Source organism: Ursus americanus, chromosome 5, assembly GCF_024610735.1.
Source record: "Ursus americanus isolate L20-20 chromosome 5, mUrsAme1.1.p, whole genome shotgun sequence".
NCBI lineage: Eukaryota > Metazoa > Chordata > Mammalia > Carnivora > Ursidae > Ursus > Ursus americanus.
Genome location: NC_142131.1, coordinates 1,921,057 through 1,942,126, shown reverse-complemented (window position 1 = coordinate 1,942,126; position 21,070 = coordinate 1,921,057). Strand labels below are relative to the sequence as shown.

Sequence of the window (21,070 nt, the reverse complement as noted above, 5' to 3'; positions counted from 1 at the left end):
ATACGCTTTTATTTTCATCTTCCCTCATATCCTAATAGCTGTAGGTACTACTACTACTGTTATTAGTCCCATTTTACAAATGAGAAAATGGAGGCTCAGAGAGAAGAGATTTACCCAAGGTGGCATAGTGGTAAATGACATTTTGCTGTAATAAGCAGAGGAGAAAAGCAGATTTCCCAGTAGTTGGAATAATCGACTTTGCTTGGTTGTGTCATGTTCTAAGGATGAATTGATTTTGTTGATGTAGAAGATAGTAAGGAGGTGAGGATCAGTATTTCATCATATGACCATAGGTAACTGTTGGGTTTTTTGATTCCTCCTCTTTTTAAAAACATAATTACTAGGGCAATCTTTGGATATTCATAGTTCTTTCTTCAGTAAGTAGTTTCATCATTTACATAACATGTTAAGTATTTAAGGAGTGAATTTACTTACTATATAGTCTGAAAAGTGAAACTATCTCCAAGCAAACCTTTGAGTGTGGCAACATACAGGTGTATCCATCTGTTGTACCGCCTGTCTAAAACAAATTGCATAGCTTCTCAGTGGTTTCCTGTAAAGTGTTTTGAAGTGCTGAAAATATTCCTGTGTCTGTAGGATTCTCTGAGAAGCAGAGTTGAAATTTTTTACTCTGAAATTATCTGGCACCCCTACCACTACCACCTCTTTTTTCTGGTTGTTTTTAATCTATTAGAAGTTCAGCTTGAACCCCTTTGGGGGTGAGAAAAATAGAAAAGTAAATAGTTGAATAGAATTTTGCATTTTGTTCTTTCTCACCGTCTGACACCTGCTTTCTGTGGAGCATTACATGAAAATGGTTGGACTAGAACATTGTTTTGGATTTTCTCACTGAGGCAGAACCATCTCTTTTGTTCTGTTCATTAAAGATACCTGTGTAAGGTAATTCTGTCACTTTCAAAATTGAACATCTAGACACTGTCTGCATTTGTTTAGAATATAGTCAGAAAGTACTTAGGGGTACCTGGGTGGTGCAGTCAGTTAAGCGTCTGACTCTTGATTTTGGCTCAGGTCGTAATCTCAGGGTCATGGGATTGAGCTCTGAAGTGGGCTCTGTGCTCAGTGCAGAGTCTGCTTAAGACTTCCTCACCTTTTGCCTCTCCCCCCTGCACTTGTGGGTGCGTGCTCTCTTGCTCTCTCTCTTTCTCTCTCTAAATCTTTAAAAAGAAAAAGAAATTAATGTTACCTGTATATGCACTTCTCTGTGCTTAAAAATCTGATCCCTTAGAATGAGAATTTTATTAATGTTCTCTCAAAAAATATATAATTTACCTAGGACTGTTCATTTTGTGGGATTAGCAGAAGACTATGTGGTAGTTAGGTCTGGGATTAAGCCCGTACGTACACTTACACTTTATGAGCTAATGTGGCAGTGTAAATACACTGTATGTGGAAACCACCTTTTTCTGTCTGATGCTTTTACACCATGGACAGCCAATCCGCCCACACACAACAGCTGTGGAAATCAAGTTGCACGGTGAATGTGACAAAATAATAAATTTGGTCAAGCATTAGATTCTCTTTTTAACAGATTCTAAATGTGTTAGGAAGTTTCAACCCTCACGTAACTTTCAATGAACAAATGTTGATGAAGACACAAGAAATGGTAAAATCTGAAATTGTTGTGTTTAAGTTTAATCTTCATCTATATGCACTGAGATAATGTTTCTGCTCCGGGTTGTTGGAATTAAGTGAATAACATAATTTAACTGTCTCTGGTATATAATAAATGTTTGGCAAATGTTTCCTTTCCGCCCAAATCTCCTTGATCCCTAAGAGAAACCATTCTTGTGAGCTTCCAAAGTAGGTTTGAGCAGAAGTCAGACAGGTTATTAGTCATCTTTGTTTCCCTATAACTAAGAATTAAACAGCAGTCATTGTCCTGAGCGCACACTGCTGTGTCTTCAGTGCTCCTAATTTTAGTCCTGTTTTCTTATGTTGCATTCATTATTTAAAGGTTACGTTTTTAATCACTCTGTACAAATTGAGAAAGAGATTTTATCATGAGCAAGTCACTTAATGTTGCCACTGGACAGTCTTCCTTTACACTTGAGCTGCTTAGAGTGTGTTCCATGAATCATCAGTGTCTGGGTCTGTATATGCTATTGAGCTATTTATTGTATCTTTAGTTTCAGTAGTGGTTTTGCTTAATTTATAGTGATTAAGAGTTCAGACTCCTTGGGTGACGATCCTTCACTCAGTTGCTTTCTACCTTGAGCAGGTTTTTAAATCTTCTGTACCTCATTTTTCTGCTCTGTGTAGTAAGGACAGGTCTGCCTCAGAGGGTTGTGAGGATTAAATTAAGTAGCCTCAAGTGCTCAGGGTACTTCCTAGCATGGAGCACTAGAGAGTGTTAACTGCTATTATTTTTTTTTTTACTTGAAATAATTTGTTTTATTTGATGTGGATTTTTTTTTTTTAAATTTTAGAGCTTGAGAGAAAGAGAGCAGGGGGAGGGTCAGCGGGAGAGGGAGAGAGAGAGAGCATCTTAAGCAACTCCATCTCATGACCCTATGACCTGAGCCAAAATTAAGAGTCGGATGCTTAACCAGCTGGGCCAGCCAGGTGCCCCTTCATGTGGATTTTAAACTTCAATCATTTTCCTGTGCTTTCCCATGGATAATGTATTGGCTTCAGTGAATAACGTGGTTTGCTGTGATTAAAACTGGTATTATTTTCTTAAAGTATACAAAATATTCACACTCAGCCAGTAGTCAGAGCCTCCTCTGCAAGATGTCAGTGGGTTAGACCTTTCTTTTTGCCCTTTAAATCTACCTTTTTTCACTTCCTGCTGCCACCACTCTAGTTGAGATCTTTGTTGCTGGGTTAGATGACTACTGCCCTCATCTCAGTGTGCTTCCTGTTCACATATATTCTATATTTTGATAGCAAGTTTTCTTACGAAAGTAGAGATTACACCACTATCTGCTCAAAAGCCTTTAGTGACTTTTCCACTGATTAAAAGATAAAAGCAAACTCAGATGTTTGGTATTCAAGGTGCTGTATGCAGCCTTATGCTTATGCACCTGTTTACGTACCAAACCACTTCTCACTTGTACCCAATTGCATTTACCCTCACTTTACCCTCCACTTTTCCTCAGCCAGAAAGTACTTTCTCTTCCAACAACATCCCCTGAGATCCTGTTCATTTGTAAGGCTTATTTCAATCACTTTGTTCTCTGAGAATCCTCTTTTGTGTCTCCTGCCTGGGTGTGATCCCTCCCCTTTCCTTTCCAACTTTTCAGCTCCTCCAGCATTTTAAAATTGTGAGACTGGGTTTCCATTAGCTGTTTTGTGGTTATGCTCTACAGACTAAATTTTCATGTTTCACAAATAGGTAGAAGTGCTCAAAATTTTTTTCCATTATTTTCTTACTCTTATTTACAGCCATTTTGTCACTTACTAAGCCTTATTTAAAATTTCACTGGAATAACAAAAATACAGGAGAGTACTGGTAATCAGGTCTATTTTAAATGTGTTACATCTTCAGAATTTGTCCCCAAGTCAGTCTACCAAAATGGCATTCCAGAAAAATAGAGCATTTCCTCTAGTATTTTCCCTATCGTTGAAACTCTTTCTTCATTTAATTGGCGTACTTAAGTGTTCTCGGTTTTCTCAGTAAGAGAGATTATTTTTACATATTAATTTGACAAACCTCTTCGTTAGTGATGGATTTCTGGTATTGATTTGTGAGAATCAAAAATGAGTATTTTCTTCATCTCTCATCCCTTGTTCTTTTAGCAAAAATGTATTTTGTGAGTTATGTCCCTTTTTGGTAGAGTTTAAATACTTTAACATTGTAATTCATTTTATAGCCTTATAGACAGCTTTTTGTTGGACTCCGCGCCTCTTAATGTTGCTATGTCCCCTACTGGAGACTTTCTGGCCACTTCGCATGTGGACCACCTTGGAATTTATCTTTGGTAAGTTATTTCATACGTTTCTGTTGTGGGTAAGGAGGAGGACGATGATAGTGTCAGAAAGTCATAGTTGCTAACATTGCCATTTAGCTTTTTTTTTTTTTTTAATTTATAAAATAGAAATTTCACATAGAATTATTTCACCATAAGTTTGTGACTGATTGAACATCTGCTCGATAATTTAGATCTTTGCTCAAGTGTGAAATTCTAAACCACATGACTGATTTTTATTTATCATATTTGGCTCTTTTTTTTTTTCAGATTTATTTATTTATTTTAGAGAGAGAATGCAAGCCGGGGGAGGGGTAGATAGAGAATTCTCAAGCCGACTCTCCGATGAGTGTAGATCTGGATGCAGAGCTTAATCCCAGGACCACAAGATCATGACCTGAGCAAAGTCAAGAGCTGGCTGCTTAACCAACTGAGCCACCCCAGCAGCCCTATCATATTTGGCTTTGATTTGCAGAAAGGTTAAGTGAATTTTGAAATGTTAGGGAGGAGGAGTCCCCACTAGGCCCTGGTCTTCCTGCCACAGCTCCAGGACCGCTTTATGACTTTGGCCAACTTTTCAACTAAGCCATAAGTATGGGCAAAATTTTGCTTTCTAAGATTCAGTCTAGTTACATAACTCTTCATAACCCTGTAACGATATTAATGGTGGTGATGACGAACATGTAATAGTTTCAAATAAATGGTCCATCATCTTGGTCTAGAAAAATTTTATCTGTTTTCTGAGTTCACATGTTTAATTCCTTTATTATTATTAAGGAAGAGAAAAAAATTGATTCCTTTAAAATTTCATAATTTGATTTTCAGGATGGGAAAATAAATTAAATATATAATAGAAATAGACTCTGGCCACCTTAATATGCAAAATAGAGTATCTCCTGGAATTTAAGAAGCTTGAACAATCAAGACAAGAGAAGAATAGTAGAGTACCTGTGGGACCTCAGCAGGAGTATACAGTGCCACTATTAATATTACTCAGAACCAGATATTCCCAATTATTATTTTATATTCCAGATTTATAATATATGTGAAAGAGAATCTGATTAGCCCACTTTGGGAGAGGTATCTACAGCTTGATGAGTTATCCAAGGCCATGGTACAGGGTCAAGTGGCAGAAACACAACCACTTTAGAGGACTATTCTAGAGAAGGGAAGGTCCATAACTTCAGCAACCCAAAGGACTAATCAGCATATTCTCTCTCTGACTTAACTCTCTGAATCCATCTTTCCTTCAGTTATGATTTCCCTAAATGATATAAATATATGGAGGTTGTGTTATCTTATAAAAGTATTATCCACTACTGATCTCTCAAATGCTTTTTTGTATTACATTAAAAATAAAGACTCCATTAATAATGTTTATGCACAACTTTCTTGTGATGACAGCTATGACATGAATCAAGGCATTTTCAAGTTAATACTGTCTTTGAGATTTTTTTTTTTAACTTTTATAACTCAGAATCTGAAGCCGAGTGCAAGATAGTAGTGGTTATTACCAGTAATTGAAGTTTCTGGAAAAAAATCTATTTTTATAAATTTTAAAATATTGTTCATATGTTTATTTCTCAGGTCCAATATTTCCCTGTATTCAGTTGTTTCATTACGGCCACTTCCCACAGATTATGTTCCTTCAGTAGTGATGCTTCCTGGTACTTGTCAAACCCAAGGTAATCACAAAATAGTAGTTTTGAAGTGTAATATCTTAAACCTAACATGAGGGATATTACTACTGAAGGCAAAGTTTAATGCATTCAAAGTATTTTTCTAACTGATAGGAAATACTTTGAATGACTTCATGAATTAATGCAAAAATGTAATTGATATGGTATTGAGAAGAAATTAAATAGTATACCAGTGGACAGATGTTTTGGGTCTGGTGGTGGGGGTTGTAGACAATATGAGAAGAGGAGGAAATAAAGTCAATAGAGTTTATAAGGCTGTACTCATTGAAAATGTTATGAAATACTAATGGATTTGGAATAAAGTAATTTCATTCTGCATTAATTTGTTTTACCTGAAAATTTTTTGTTTCAAGATGTGGAATTATCGGAAGAAACCATAGAACCAAGTGATGAAATGATAGAGTATGATTCCCCAGAACAGTTGAATGAGCAATTGGTGACTCTATCGCTCCTTCCTGAATCACGGTGGAAAAACCTTCTTAATCTTGATGTTATTAAGGTAATGCTGTAGTACACTTATTATTGGTCCCTAAAGACACATTCCAGAAGCATTTTCTTTAGTAGAGATAGCTTCCTCTACTTGGTGGGTTTCAGAAGAAACAGTTAATGCCTAAGGGAGTAGAAGATACCATTTAGTTGAAGGCAGTTTGATCCAGTGTGATTATCACAGATTCTTTCTCTATAGAAATTGACTTTGAGAGCACTGAGCAAAAGTACAGCCTGCAACTACAGAACCATTAAAAATTGGATGTTTTAAATCTAACCCTAATAAACATTTTTAACTTACAAAACGAGAAAAAAAATTGGTGCCATGATGTGTGGTATTTCTATTGCTAGGCCCAAATGGGGACTAGAAGACTTTTCCCTGGTCTTTTAATTAAGCTTCATACCCTTTACCGTTCCATACCTTACTCTGTCAACTCTAAAAAGATTTTTATAGCTTGCTATGTTGAGTCCAGACACATAAATTAATAGGAACTAAGTACCGAGTATTGTCCCAAGGACAATAGCAGTGAAAAAAAACCTAGCTCCTTTGTCCTTGAGAAATTTACAATTTACATGAAAAATGGATAATTATGGAATAAATTAGTATTTTTCAAAGCATATTTTATGACCCCCATTTGTGAGTAGCAAAAGTAATTGGAAGGAATAGACTAGAGTAGAAAACTTCCAAGATTACCCTCTGATAGTAAGAAAAGTTGTTGTGTGAAACTTGACTGGTTAGATATATACACGTTCACATTCACCAGAGCTTATATGTGTGCTCAGTCATGTGCTAGGCCGGGCATAAAATGTGTCAGAATGGACAGAGATAACTCTCACAAGATGTTCTTTGTAACTGATTACTTAGCACCAGAAAAGATACGTGTGTCTTGGGTAAGGAAAGAGTTTTCACGTGTTAATTTTCTTCTCAGAAGTTAAATATGCTTCTTTTTACTTGGCTCACTTTTTGAGAGATTGTACATTAGCTTTAATGTATGTTGTGTAGGAACATGGTTGTGAAATCTGTCCATCATGTTGTCCAGTGTGTCAGCTATAAAGCAGTACTTTATGGGGTAGCTTTAAAAGCAACGCATTAAAAAGTCCAAGTAGATCAGTGTGAAGGGAGCAATCAGAATAATGCCCAGTTAATTGAGCTAAGGTTGACTGCTCTGTTTCTTGCTTAGATAACAGTTTTGTTCTGCATAAAAATTTATTTAGAAACCTGAGTGAATGATATTTATAGAAGAAATATGCTAACGTCTCCAATGTTTTTATTTATTACTGAATGAAAGAAGTTAGAATTTCTATATTTGTCCTGTGGGTAACTTTCTTCCTTTTGGTTTTCCTTGCGAGATTAGACCATTTCCAGAGCCCTGTGGAGCACCTGCGAAAAAGTCTTTTGTTCTTATCTACAATTCAGTGACTCTCTCCCTTCTAACTCACTGGAAGGGTAACTGTGACTCTTACTGCAGTCTCCACCTCCGCCGAGAAGGGTTGTGCTTATGCTGTAGTTGGCAGTGTCTTGTCCTGCTTTCATGTGGTGCTTTTCTTTTATGCTGTGCCTCCACAGGGCCACGAGTATCCTTGGTTTTCTTTCAAAAAACTGATCTCGCTTGTATGATAGCTCCTAAAGAATGGAAGAGGAATAGTGTAAGGTAAAATTGTGAGACTCCTTTATTAGGCAATTTACCATAGAAAGGCTCTTCCATCAGATGCTCCTGAGGTAGTGACGTGTGGCAGCATGTGGTCACCAAAACCAGATTCTGTCAGTAGGAATTCCAGTGGAATTTTACTGATACTTGAAATGTTTTATAAGTGAGCAATAGTGTTCCCTTGCTTTTTAAAGACAAAAAGTACTAAGGAAAAATCAATAGAAATTCCAGCAAAATAGAAGAATCAGGGCTGTTTTTCACAAGAAAATTTCACCAAATTATTTCTAATGGCAAATTATTTCTACCTCTGGCTCCAGATTTCTTTTGGAGAAAAAAAAATGTAAGAAACTGTTGAACATTTATGTAAGTTTTGTTTTCTAGCCCATTTTACAAAAAAGATTGTAGAAGTTCAAAATTACTTGTTATTTCTTTACCTAAATATTCATGTAAATCATGTTTGAGGAAAATGGAGCTCTTAGAGCTTCTCCTGAATGCTGTCATTTTTCTTCTGCCTTATCAGCAAGGGTACTAGAGGTCTGCCTTGAGAAACCCAGTTTAAAGATATCTGTAATATTTGTCAGTTGGCATTTTATTTTGGCATTCAAATTTAAGAAAGTTTCGTTCCTTTTTTTACTTTTTGCACTTTGTTTTAAAATTGATTTGGAATTAAATATTAGAAACTGTTGGCAAGGTAATGACTTATTAGTCTTTTTCCTTTCTCATTTTCTCTTAATCAGAAAAAGAATAAACCAAAGGAACCACCCAAAGTACCCAAATCAGCACCGTTTTTTATTCCAACGGTTCCTGGCCTTGTACCCAGATATGCTGCACCTGAGCAAAATAATGACCCCCACCAGGTAAGAACCACCTTGGAGCGTTCTAAGTATATAGGGTATGTTTTGTGTTCTGCGTTTGTAGTTCTTTATCAAGACCTCGTTTTCTAGATACAGAGGAAATTAATGACAACTTTTAATTATAAGCTTTAATTTTTTGGTTACACTTCCATTCTTGGAATAATGTATATTTGTTTTTGTTTAAGTCTAAAGTGGTAAATCTTGGAATTTTGGCTCAAAAATCAGATTTCTGCTTGAAACTTGAAGAAGGACTGGTAAATAATAAATGTAAGTTAAATTATACAATTTTTACCAAGTATCATCAATATATTGTACTTTATATGAAGAGAAGTTGAATGAAATACTAGCAGATTTTTCAGTGGCTGAAAGAAGATAGTAAAAACTTAAAAGGATTGAAATTTTGATTTTAACCTAAAATAATTTTAGCTTTTCTATTGTTACGTTAAATGAGTGACACTAACCTTGGATGAGTATCACTATTATAATAACCTTTTGAGAACATTTCACACTTTCTATATAAAAAATTAGTGTTTTTTTCCCTTGTCTGTTTCTTTTGTTTTTATTTACAAATACAGTTTATAATCCAGCAGAGACTTGTGTCTTAGATGATTTTTAGATATTCCCAAGTTATCCCTTTAAGGCAATTTTAAAATGTATTTATTGTTAATAGATTTAAATTTTGAAAGCTATAGTCTATAGCTAATAATGATAAACAATAAGAACTATAAGCAATTAATAAAATCACAGTCACTCTCCTGTTTGATTTATCCTCTTGTTTTTTGGATCCAAATGCTTTTGTTTTCATACTGGCATCACTTGAGTCCACCTTGACAAAAGTCAAATAATGGTACTGATGGCCCTTATAGATGATCATAAAGATCAGAAAGGAGTAACTTATTATATTTCTGGAGGGACAAAGAAGAAAAGCACTATTATTTAGTATAGACTGAAGGACAGAGAATAGATTTTATTAGAGTTTTGTCATTGGTGTTACTTCTTTTCTAAAAGCTAAACGCATAGTCATTGCCACTGTACTGTTAATGAATAGTTGTAAGAGTATGTATTCGTAGGATAAGTATAAAACAAAAATGCTTATTTCTAGAGAAAAGGAGTAAATTTGGGGTCGGTAAGACTAAGGTGGAATCTTTCCCCCTCTTATATATTTCTGTATTGTTAATGTTTCTTAATAATCATATGGTACTTTTAAAAATTTTATAATGATAAAAAGAAAGAAAAATAAATTGCCCCACCTCATCCTATTCTCCATGCAACTACTCTTAATAATTTGATACGTACCTTACAGCCTTCTTACATTTGGATTTGTTCTGATTGATGTGTGACCATCCAGTAGATGTAAGACTTTCTTGAAGTGTCCACTGCTAGGTGTTAATTAGATTTTCTTTAACAGCTTGAGCAGCAGGGAAAAAAAAATATCCATGCAAAAATTTTAGTGCTTTAAGTACTTTTTATTGTATTGCTCTCATCATTTGTACTGATTGTTACTTCATTTGGGGTTCATTTTACTACTTAACAGGAAAAAATAAAGCCACAGGAAGAATTTCCTGTGTCATTTAAATAAACGTTGCTTGGGTATGCAGTGAAACTATAGTTGCCTAAGTGAAGTGATTGTAGGTAATAACTGGATTCTTCTTAAAACTTAATGCAGATGAAGCTGCTCTTAACCTTCTGAAAGAATTAGGCCCATCAGGAATTGAAACAGAGCTGCGAAGCCTGTGTCCTGACTGTGGTGGGTCTGTGGAAGTTATGCAGAGCTTCTTAAAGATGATCGGGATGATGTTGGACAGGAAGCGTGATTTTGAGTTAGCCCAGGCATATCTTGCATTGTTTCTAAAGGTAAGTCTAATGTGAGACGATATGCTCAGCTTGCCTTCCCCTGGGATAGTGTCGTGTGATAGAATTTTCTGCAAAGATGGCAGTGTTCTCTATCTGCACTGTCCAGTGTGGCAGCCGCTTGACGCATTTGGTTACTCAGCACTGAGAAATGTGGCTAATGTGGTTCAGAATTTCTTCTGTCCCTGTAGAAGGATTTCTTCTTTTACAGAAATTTAATTAATTTAAATTTAAATAGCCATCTTTACCTAGTGATCATTGTATTAGACAGCTGAACAACACAGCTTTGTAGTCTTTTTCTTCGCTCAGCACAATTTTGACTCATCCCCTGACTTTTCTGTGTCATCCATTTGATTCAGTATACTTAACTATTAACTTCTTGAAGTCATTATATTCTGGCAGTTTTTCTGTGCTCATGAAGAGAAAGTTAAGTTTCATGTTATTTTTTGTTTTTGTTTTTTTCTGCTGCTAGAATCAGAATACTTCTGTCCTGGCCGAAGGGGTTTTAAGTGATTTGGCAAGAACAGTTGTTTTTATGACTAACATAATGGAGAACTCATGTTTATTTCAGTAGTATTTTATATTGAAGGAAGTAGATGATGCTGACTTTTAGCGTTAACAGATATACTTCCTCTATCCCATTAGTATATAAAATGAGTTTTCACTTGATCTCATTATTTAAAATTATTTTAAAAGTAGTTATTTAGATGGTAGCATGTAGGATGAAAAAAATAGAAAATTACCAGCTGTAGTTCCTGAACATAAATTTACTTTAACCCTTAGTTAAAGCAGAGAGCCATCAGTCATTCATTACCAGTGGGATCCAGTGAAAGAAGAAACCTAAGGAAGCACAGAAATATGGAGTTAGTGTTGGTACTAGGACCTTGTTTCCACGTTCGTATCAGGGGTTTCCTTAGGTGCAGGAGAGTGATGACAACTTCACTTCTGCTGAGGGACAGACAGTACCATAAAGGAACTCATAAGAAAGTTTGATAGAGGAGAAGGAAATGGGAACTGGTAATAAACCAGCATCTAAGGAAAAACTATTCAGAATAGTATCTTACAATGTTTCTTGGTAAGAAGGTTGAATCTAGAATAAACAAAATTTTAATTTTCTTAAATATTATAATATTTTTCTTTTCAGTTACACCTTAAAATGCTTCCTTCAGAGCCAGTACTTCTAGAAGAAATGACAAAGTTGTCATCACAGGTGGAAGAAAACTGGATCCATTTACAGTCACTCTTCAATCAAAGCATGTGTATTTTAAATTATATAAAAAGTGCTTTGTTATAAAAATAAATTTAAGTGACTAAAGACTTTTATATTAAATGGGTTCAGTTTAACTCATACCTTGTTTTCCAAGTTTCACTATGAAAAGAAAAGAAATGCTAGCACTACTAACTAGTAGTCACTCTTCATTTTAAATGCGAAATATTTTCTTGAAATAAAATTATACCTTCCTTTTGTTTTAAAGATTTATAGAATCTATTCAAATGACTTATTTTCTGAGTCTCTTAACATCAGTTACTTGTGTATGACTGAACTGTTGTCATCAGTTCCTATTTTTTGAATACCTGTAACGTAAGAGATATTAGGTGTTTCATGTAAAGTATTGCTGGATTGAAGACAAAACTGATGTGATGTAATTATAAAAGTGCATTCATGATCTGAAGTAAAAGGGTGTGTTTCCTTCCTTGGTGGCCTCTGATGAAAACATGGATCATTGACTCTTAGATCGTTGACTCAGACATTAGTGCAGCCCTCTTGTAATGCAGGAGAGGAAGTTGCTAAGGTCATTTTGAGATCTCAGTGTGACAGATGAAATTTGTAACACCTCCCTAGTGTTCTCCATTGGAGCCTTTCTAAAGGAACTTGTTCTTTTATAAGGAAGGTGAGAGGCACTTTCACAAGCCAAATTGCTATAGGAGACAGTTGAATAGGTACCTAGGATAGGGGAGGGAAATTCCGAATTCCATTGAAGATATCCTTCGAAGTGTTTCTTCCTTACTGATGATCTTCTTATTTGGAAGAAACTACTGCCTATATACTTTTCTCTCCTAACCATTGTGAAACCAGATAGCTCTGGCAGTTTTTCTTATTGTTTTCATGATTTGAGACTTCAGCAATACATGAATTAAATAAGCAATTCCTCTACCTGGCAAAGTGCTGAGAGGTCATCCTGGAAGCGCTTTGCCTCCTGTTTGTGTCTCCTTTCTCTACTACTAAAAAAAGTCTTTCAAGGGTGTAGCTAAGGTAACAAATGAGTGAATGAACTTCTAGTCTTTGTATCTGTTAACCAAAGCCCGCTCAATATGAGAGGTTGATAGAGGACTTGATGTGGGATTATGCTATCACAAATGCAAACACGTTCCTAAATAGGAGCAGAAAAAAGCAGGGGACAATTGCCACTTACATGGTAGGTCTTTAAGGTACAACGTGATATGACTGCTTTGGTGTTCTCTTTACTCTGTCCCTGTAGAAGTATGAAAAACTGTATTGCTACAGGTGATTTATTTAATAATTGGAAGCGTATTGATAATGGATGTGGTAATATCTATAAAGTTTAATCTACGTTAAAAAAAGTAATTCTAAGAGCACAGTCCTCTAAAAACAATTTTTAGTTTATATGTTCAAAAGTGTGTTATTCCTAAAATGTAGCTGGTTGTATATGAATGCCAATATCATTCTCATTAGAATTAAGGTTTTACAGAATAATCTCCAGAAAGAACAGTCCTCACAAGGAGTTGATCAGTGGTAACTTTAAGTATCAAAGCATTTTTGATTAATGGTGTAAGGTAGAATTAGTAAACTACTAAAGAAATATGCCAATCTGGTTTTGTCTTCTGTTTTTCTTTTAAAAATGTGTATAAACTTAACTATTGACTGAAATGTTAATGACTTAAGTCTAACTTTAAAAATACTCTGCCCCAAATACTACATTCTAAAGATATGGCAAAATTTCAGTATATAATCATGTACCATGTGAATGTTAAAAATAACTGAACAAAATAATAAGAGCTCTAAACTGATACTGTATTGCTTTTACAAATCTTGAACTGAGTTTTCCTCTTTCAAATGAGAATATAGGAGTTGAATATACTGTTTCTAATGGAGATATCTAATGGAGATAGCTGTATAGTATTAGCATCATTTTGGCAGATAATCTTCCAGAACCTCTCCTGTATGTTTACATCAAGGAAGGAAGAAAGAAAGAAAAAGAAATACAAAGAATAATTTTGTGTGTATATTTTTTCTTAAAATGTATCATTTTCTGCATACTGCTTTTTCTTTACATTTGAAATTACAAATTTAGTATATGACTACATTTTACTTATAAAAACATCAGAGATAAGTCTATTTTTGGCAATTACCTTCAATCCTAATACCCTCCCTATAAGTACGAATTGTTAACTTTCTACCTAGACCTTTGTCCATGAATGTATATACATACTATATAGGAATAATACAGGAAATAAAATGTATAGTTTTAACTTGATATAAATATATGCATATCATTCCACAACTTTTCTACTTGGTTTATTTCAGTTTAATCAGACCTAATCTCTTTACTTTTGTAAAAATAAATAAATAAATAAATACATACATACATAATCTATTTAGCCTAAAATGGACACTTAAGGGACTTTCCCTTTTCCCCCCCTAATTGCAAACAATGCTGAAAGAACATCATCCTGTGTGACTATGTGCGTATAAGGATTCCTCTGTAGTATATACTTAGGTTTTGAATTGTTGGACCAGAGTTAGGCAGTGTTAAAAAGATACTTCAGCTGGCTTCCAAAATGGCTATTATCAACTTACAGTTTCTCTGAAATGAATGTTCCCCATATCATTAAGGACATTTGATACTAGATTTTTTAATGAAAAAATGTGATTTTATTGTTTTAATTAAAAACTCTGGCTCTAGTAACGATGGGCATCTTTTCATATGTTTATTTTAGACCATTTTTATATTTGTATGAATTGCCGTTTCCCAACATGGTTCATTTTCTGTTGAATGATTTGCCTATTTCATTTTTGTTAGAAGTTTTTCAAATAGTATAAGTATTAGTCTTTTGTGTCTGTTACCAATGTTTACTCAGTCACTTGTATTTAATTTGACATACAGTGTCTTTTTTTTAAATAAATGTTTTATATTTCTATATATTCAAATTGGTAAATTTTTATGACATTTCAAAATATGAAGTATATTCTGTATTCTAAGACATTTACCATCCAGCCAGATCTTCGAGAATTGATTTTTGTGAAGTGTAAGGTATAGAGCTACTTTTATTCAAAAGTTCAAAAACCATTTATTGAAGTCCACTCTTTCTTTTCTCACTGATTTGAAATGCTCTTTTATTATATGCTAAATTCTTTAATTGAGGTATTTGATATCACAAATAAATAATATTTTGCTTTGATTCTAGTTTTCTGGTGTGTTAGATTTGATGGAGGTAACGCCTTCCTAATGTTTTCCCCCAAGATTTCTTGACTATTGGTGAACATATCTTGAAGTTATGTTTTTAGTTGTGCTAAATTCATAGGATTTGGAACAATATATGTCTTCATTAAACCAGCGCTTTTGTGGGCTTGGTTTCAGAAGATTTCTCTATATCATCATACATTTTTTGACATTTATCTGGGCATTTAATTTTTGTTGCTATAGTGAAATACACCTTTTTTCTAATGTATTTTATAATTGGTCATTGCTGTCATGGTAAAGGTAATTTGGTTTTTATATGCTAATCTGTTATGGTGTAGAACTCTTAAAAGTTTGTTAACATAGTCTTACCTAAAAAATCCAAAAGAAACCCATCTTTGGCAATTGGTGAGACTTTATTTCCTTTACAATATTAATGTTTTATTTAGTTGTCTTAGGATTGCTTTAGCTGTGGTCTGGCACAGAATGTTGAATACTGGCAATGTGTAACAAATATTGCTTTGCTACAGACTTTAGTGAAAATGCTTTTAATGTGCCATCATTAAGGATAATATATGCTCTAAATTTCTGGTAGATATCCTTTGTTAAATTCTATTTTATTAATTCTCTACTTAAAAAAATTAAACTAGATGGTAAGTATAAAATTTTATCTGGTGATTTTTCAGCATATAATGGAGGATCAATATCTGCTTTAATTGGTGTAATTTAGTGAATTTTGTTCAAAGATTTCTATATTAAGTCATTTTTATTCTTGGGATAGAACTGTTTATAAGTAAGATGAAACTGGTGCATTTTTTGTTTCACAGAGTTATCTACCCTTGATTTTTTTTTTTTTTTAAATCTTTACACCCATCGTGGGGCTCAAACTCATGACCCCGAAATCGAGTCACATGATCTACTTGCTGAGCCAGCCAGGTACCCCTATCTTTGATTTTTCTTTTTCTTTTTCTTTTGTTTGGTTTCATAGTGGACTTTATTGGAAAAAGTTAGTGTAAAAAACATTCAAATTCATAAAATTTAAATAAGACCGTAAAATTATACCTTGTAGCTATAGTAATCGCTATAGTAATCACAAATAAGGTAAAGTCTAAATTATTGCCTAAGCAAACACTATTTTGTCAGGCTTCTGTTGCAAAGCCCAAGGCAGGAAACAATGCAATTATTAGAAGTGAGCCCAATGATGAATTTGCATTTGAAGCTGAGGAAAGGGAAAAAAGCATGTTCTGACTAAGGCATCACAACATTCTAGTCTGAAGAAAGCAATATATTTTTTATGTTCTGTTAGTCACTGTACAGTACATCATTAGTTTTTGATGTAGTGTTCCATGATTCATTATTTGCGTGTAACACCCAGTGCACGTTACAACACTTGCCCTCCTTAATACCCATCACCGAGCTAACCCATCCCCCCACACCCCCCCCCCCAAACCCTCAGACTGTTTCCCAGAGTCCATAGTCTCTCATGGTACATCTTCCCCTCTGACTCCCCCCCCTTCAGTTTTCCCTTCTTTCCCCTAATGTCCTCCATGCTATCCCTTATGTTCTACATATGAGTGAAACCAGATGATTTTCATTCTCTGCTTGATTTATTTCACTTAGCATAATCCCCTCCCGTTCCATTCGTGTCGATGTAAATGGCGGGTATTCATCCTTTCAGATGGCTGAGTAATATTGATATTCTTTTAAAACTTGCTTAATCAAAGGGAAAAAAAAGTCTTGCACAAAGTCTTTATTGAGATTTTTGCCTATTTAGTTTTTTTCTATGGTTACTGAACTAATTTGATTTTCTGTCTCAAGCCAATATTGTAAATTTATTTTCTTTACAAATCATGACTTTAATCTAGATTTTGAAATTTATTAGTGTAAGTTATGTTAGAGTTATGCTTTTTTATTAATTGTTTGATTGCAAATGACAGAAATCCAACTCCTACATGAATATCTACAAAGTCCAGGGATTGTATTGGCTTTACCTATTCCTATATCCACAGATTTCTCAAGAATCAGTCATTTTCTCTAGATCTCTATTTTGCTGTCACTATTGGCTAACTGTATAGTCAAGATCCTGCTAATCCCCCGATCCCCCGGACTCATCAGATGCTGGTTGAGGATCTACCATGTACTAGAATTTTATCTGTGCTAGGAATATTTAGTGATCAAAACTTGAGGTAATACAGCTCTGAATTTACATGTTTTCCCCTTACACTAATTAGAAAGTGATTATCTTTGTATGAATTCTGAAATATAAGCCTACTTTAGCTTTGAACCATAGTCAAGGGGTGACTGTATAGTGACAGGCAAAGGGAGTGGCCTGTGAAAGCTCACACAGGTTTCCATGACTGGGTGACGTGGAGAGTCTGCAAGTTTCTATCTGCTTCCTGAGGGGAAATGAGGCACAGAGTTGAGAGTCTGGTGCTAACAGGCTGGCTATAGAGCCACTGTGGCAGAGTGAGCTGTGACCCCATAGCAGAGTATAGCAGCACCATCCTAGTTAAGGGCCTAGTTGCAAGGCTGCTCAGGGCACAGGCTAAGTAGGGTGAAGATGGAGGGAGGAGGGAAGGATCTGGCAACACAGATGGCTTTCCCTCTACCCACATGCCACCTTGGAAAGGAGAAGGAAGTGGGTTGAGGCACTGAGAGGAAACAAAATTTGAACATAAAATTTCACTATTCAGAAAAGCCTAAGCTAACATGAAAGAGACGGACACTTTTTGTTTGGTAATTTTGTACCCCTCCCCCCACCTCAAGTCCAGTGGTACGAGGATTTATGAATGATATTTAATGTTAATGTAAAGAATTCTATGGGGATTTTTTCAGTGTCTGTACTGTATGCTGAATTTCCCGATTCCAATTATCCAACCGAATTCTAAATGCCTGTGAAGTGGTACATACAATATGCAATATTTAGTTTTCACCTCCATTTTTAAAAAAGTGATTTATTTGGACCGCAAGATATGTAGATAACAATGATTTAATGTCCACTAGGGGGAAAATAAGTATAAATACTAGACAAGTAATTTTTAGGAATATAATTTATTTGCTGTTGCAGCCAGGAATGGGTATTTCAAATCAGGGTTGTTTTTGGTTAGCTTTTGTTTTGTTTTGTTTTGTTTTGTTTGCTATCATTTAAGTTTTCCCACTATCTCTGACTCAATTCCAGTCTACAGCTCATTTATTTTGGCTCTTTGTCCCCATCTGAACTTTGCAAGTCTGACATTTTGTCTTAGAACTTTGGCCCATGTTTCCTCGTTCCTGGTCACACCCTACTCTCCGGCGTAAATGTTGTGCAAGCCCATTGGGCGAATGAGTGGCAGGTGAGTGGTTGTCCAGCCTGGATTCACTTTAAGAAGTATATTATACCAAAAGGTGAGGACTTCCCCATCCAACATGGTGTTGCGCTCCTTCCTTCATTAATTTATTCATTCTGTCTCATCAAATACTTAGCGCAAACTCTGACCCAGGTGCTGTATTATGCTCTTGAAATGCTTAAAACAAAACATACAAGGTCTCTGGTCTTATTTTAGCTCATCATTTGTTTACATTATTTTGCACGCCCTTGTGCCTTCGCTCTCTTTCACAGCAAGCATGAAAGAGAAGTTGTTTCTAAGGCATCCCACAGCAAAACGGGGATTGCCAGGAATTTGTTTCTAAGTAAGGAACGTGCGTCCGTGCGCGTGCGTGTGCGTGCGTGCCCGTGCGTGCCCGTGCGTGCCCGTGTGCACGTGCGTGAGGGCGCCTGCGAACAGAAGCGCTCAAGTAGCTTCTGACAGTCACGTACGCTCGCATGGCGGCGGGGGGTGGGTACGGTGTGACCGAACGCCTGCATGCTTTTTGCTGTCGTTCTCGTTTTAAGGGATTTATAACTTCGAAAAACAATGCATATGAAGAGAAAATGATTAGGGAGGAAAAAACCCTACCTTTTTTCTTGGAAGACATCACCTCTATCGTGGAGGAAACTGGTTGGTACTAGTTGGCCAGATTCAGGGAAACGAAGACGAGACATCAGGTTTGCGCTGCTTGTTAGCCACCGCTCGTGGATCCGAGGGCAGTTCCCCGAGGGGCTGAATGCCCGTGTTCTCTCTTGGCCCACTGGACGCAGTCTGACCCGATGGGAATGTGGCGGAAGGGGACGGAATGAGTTGTTCATGCCCACTGCTACAATGACAAGGAGATGGGTAAGGAAAAGGGCACTGCACAAGCGCCGCTGTGAGGGGTGAGGAAATAGACGTGTGTATCTCCCTCTCAAACCATCTCGTGCCCTCTCCTCACTGGCTCGTTAAGTAATTCTGTGTGGAGTTAACAAGATGTTGGAGATACCAATGCAAATGAGACAAGGTGCCTGACCCCCAACTCCAGGAGATGAGCGATAGAGGAGGAAAGGCTGCACAGCCATCTGCCTTTCTGGAGCCAGGGAAGGTTTCATGGAGAAGAGGACCCCTACCATGGATCTTGAAAGAAAGGTGAGTGGCAGGCGGGTGATGGTGCAGAGAGAGACAAAATTCAGAAACCAAGGGGAAATGAAAAAGTAGAAAATCAGGGGTGGCTAAATGAATGCTAGTTATTTATTACCTTTGGAGATGTGTGGAGACCATTGGCCCTTGAACTTTTCTGCATTATATCGTGTGTTTTATTTAAAATTAGACAAAACAAGGGGCGCCTGGGTGGCTCAGTCGTTAAGCGTCTGCCTTCGGCTCAGGTCATGACCCCAGTGTTCTGGGATCGAGCCCCGCATCACGTTCCCCGCTCAGCGGGAAGCCTGCTTCTCCCTCTCCCACACTCCTGCTTGTGTTTCCTCTCTCGCTGTCTCTCTCTGTTAGATAAATAAATAAAATCTTAAAAAAAAAATTAGACAAAACAAGATGAAATGTTAACAACTGTTGATTCTCGGTTTTGTTATATATACATTTCAGTACTTTTTAGTAGTTTTTGTTTTTACTCTTCATTTAATTTTTCAACTAAAATTTACATATATTTTACTATCCTTCCATCCATACATGCATACATACTATTATGTACATATATACTATGTGGCTGGCCAGAATTTAACTTTCTTCTGGAAAGTGACCCCTGGAAGCTACAATTGTGTTTGCTGCCTGAACAAAGTTTGACCTTCCCACAAACCTCCAGGTACCACTTGACCTGATCAAATTTACATGGATGTGAGTCCCTGGCATTGACTTTTAGAGGGTAGCAGATGGTCTCCAGGTCCTGTCTTCTTCTCTCCTCACGTGGCTGACGTGAGCTGGAGTTAGGAGACCCATGGAAGTGGCACTGACTCATCTGGTGCTTGGCTGAGCCTGGAGCTCCTCCAGGAAGTGGTGGGAAGGGCAGCTCTTGGCAGAAGAGATCCTCACCTGAATGGCACGGGATTTCCCAGAAAGCATGAGGAATATTGGGGTGGAGAGTTTCAGTCTCCTTCAGCAATGAACAGAAATAATTCACTTGATTCCAGATGAATTAAATGTTAAAGAGAGACATTCCCAATTAGCTTATCTCTTTACCCTTTACCAGAGCTCAAAGAAGGAAATTACCATTCCCCTTCCTGCTGGGAAATGACAATCACTCAACAAATATACCACACCTTGTATCAATTGAAACCAATTTCATCTTTAAAAAAATACTAGTTTGTAAGAAAAATTATTCTTTTTTTTTTTTAACAAAAGTCCTTTTTCTTTTTTTTAAATAGTTCTTATGTAACAAAACCCCTAGACAAATAGCACTGCCTGGAGGCACTTAGGATAAATTTAGGTCATACAGGAAAGTATCTCTCACTATTTTTTTCTCATCTTCAGAGTGGCTGGTTTCCTCCTCTTCTGCCAATATGGCAGTTACATTCTCATGGCTCTGACTTTGCTTGTGCCCTCGGATGAAATTCCAAATTTGCTGCAGAGTCCATTTCAATGTTGGGCAAACAACAGGTGTTGAATAAATACCTAATTCCATGGTTTTCATAGAGTGAGCCAGTGTTCCCTGGGGGTTCCAGAAATCTTTTCAGAGGATTAGCGAAGTATTATGAAAAACCATTTCGTAAGAAGACTAAGAAATTATTTGACTTTTTTTGATCTCAGTATTTCAAATACAGGAAAATCCAGTAGATATAAACTGTATAACCAAACCTTGGTGAAGTCCTTAGTAATTTTTGAGAGTGAAGGAGTGCTGAGA

The 21,070-nt window shown here is 36.2% G+C and overlaps 1 protein-coding gene across 1 annotated transcript in view; it reads left to right on the top strand.

Moving 5' to 3' along the window:
- WDR36 (WD repeat domain 36) overlaps positions 1–14,634 on the top strand; it is a 38,215-nt gene extending 23,581 nt beyond the window's left edge. Inside the window, exons 17-23 of the mRNA XM_045777283.2 lie at positions 3,834–3,941; positions 5,517–5,614; positions 5,983–6,128; positions 8,502–8,621; positions 8,804–8,885; positions 10,285–10,472; positions 11,614–14,634. Coding sequence (XP_045633239.2) covers positions 3,834–3,941; positions 5,517–5,614; positions 5,983–6,128; positions 8,502–8,621; positions 8,804–8,885; positions 10,285–10,472; positions 11,614–11,763 — 892 coding nt within the window. The 3' untranslated portion in view covers positions 11,764–14,634. The remainder of the gene's footprint in view (positions 1–3,833; positions 3,942–5,516; positions 5,615–5,982; positions 6,129–8,501; positions 8,622–8,803; positions 8,886–10,284; positions 10,473–11,613) is intronic.
- The last annotated feature ends 6,436 nt before the right edge of the window (positions 14,635–21,070 follow it).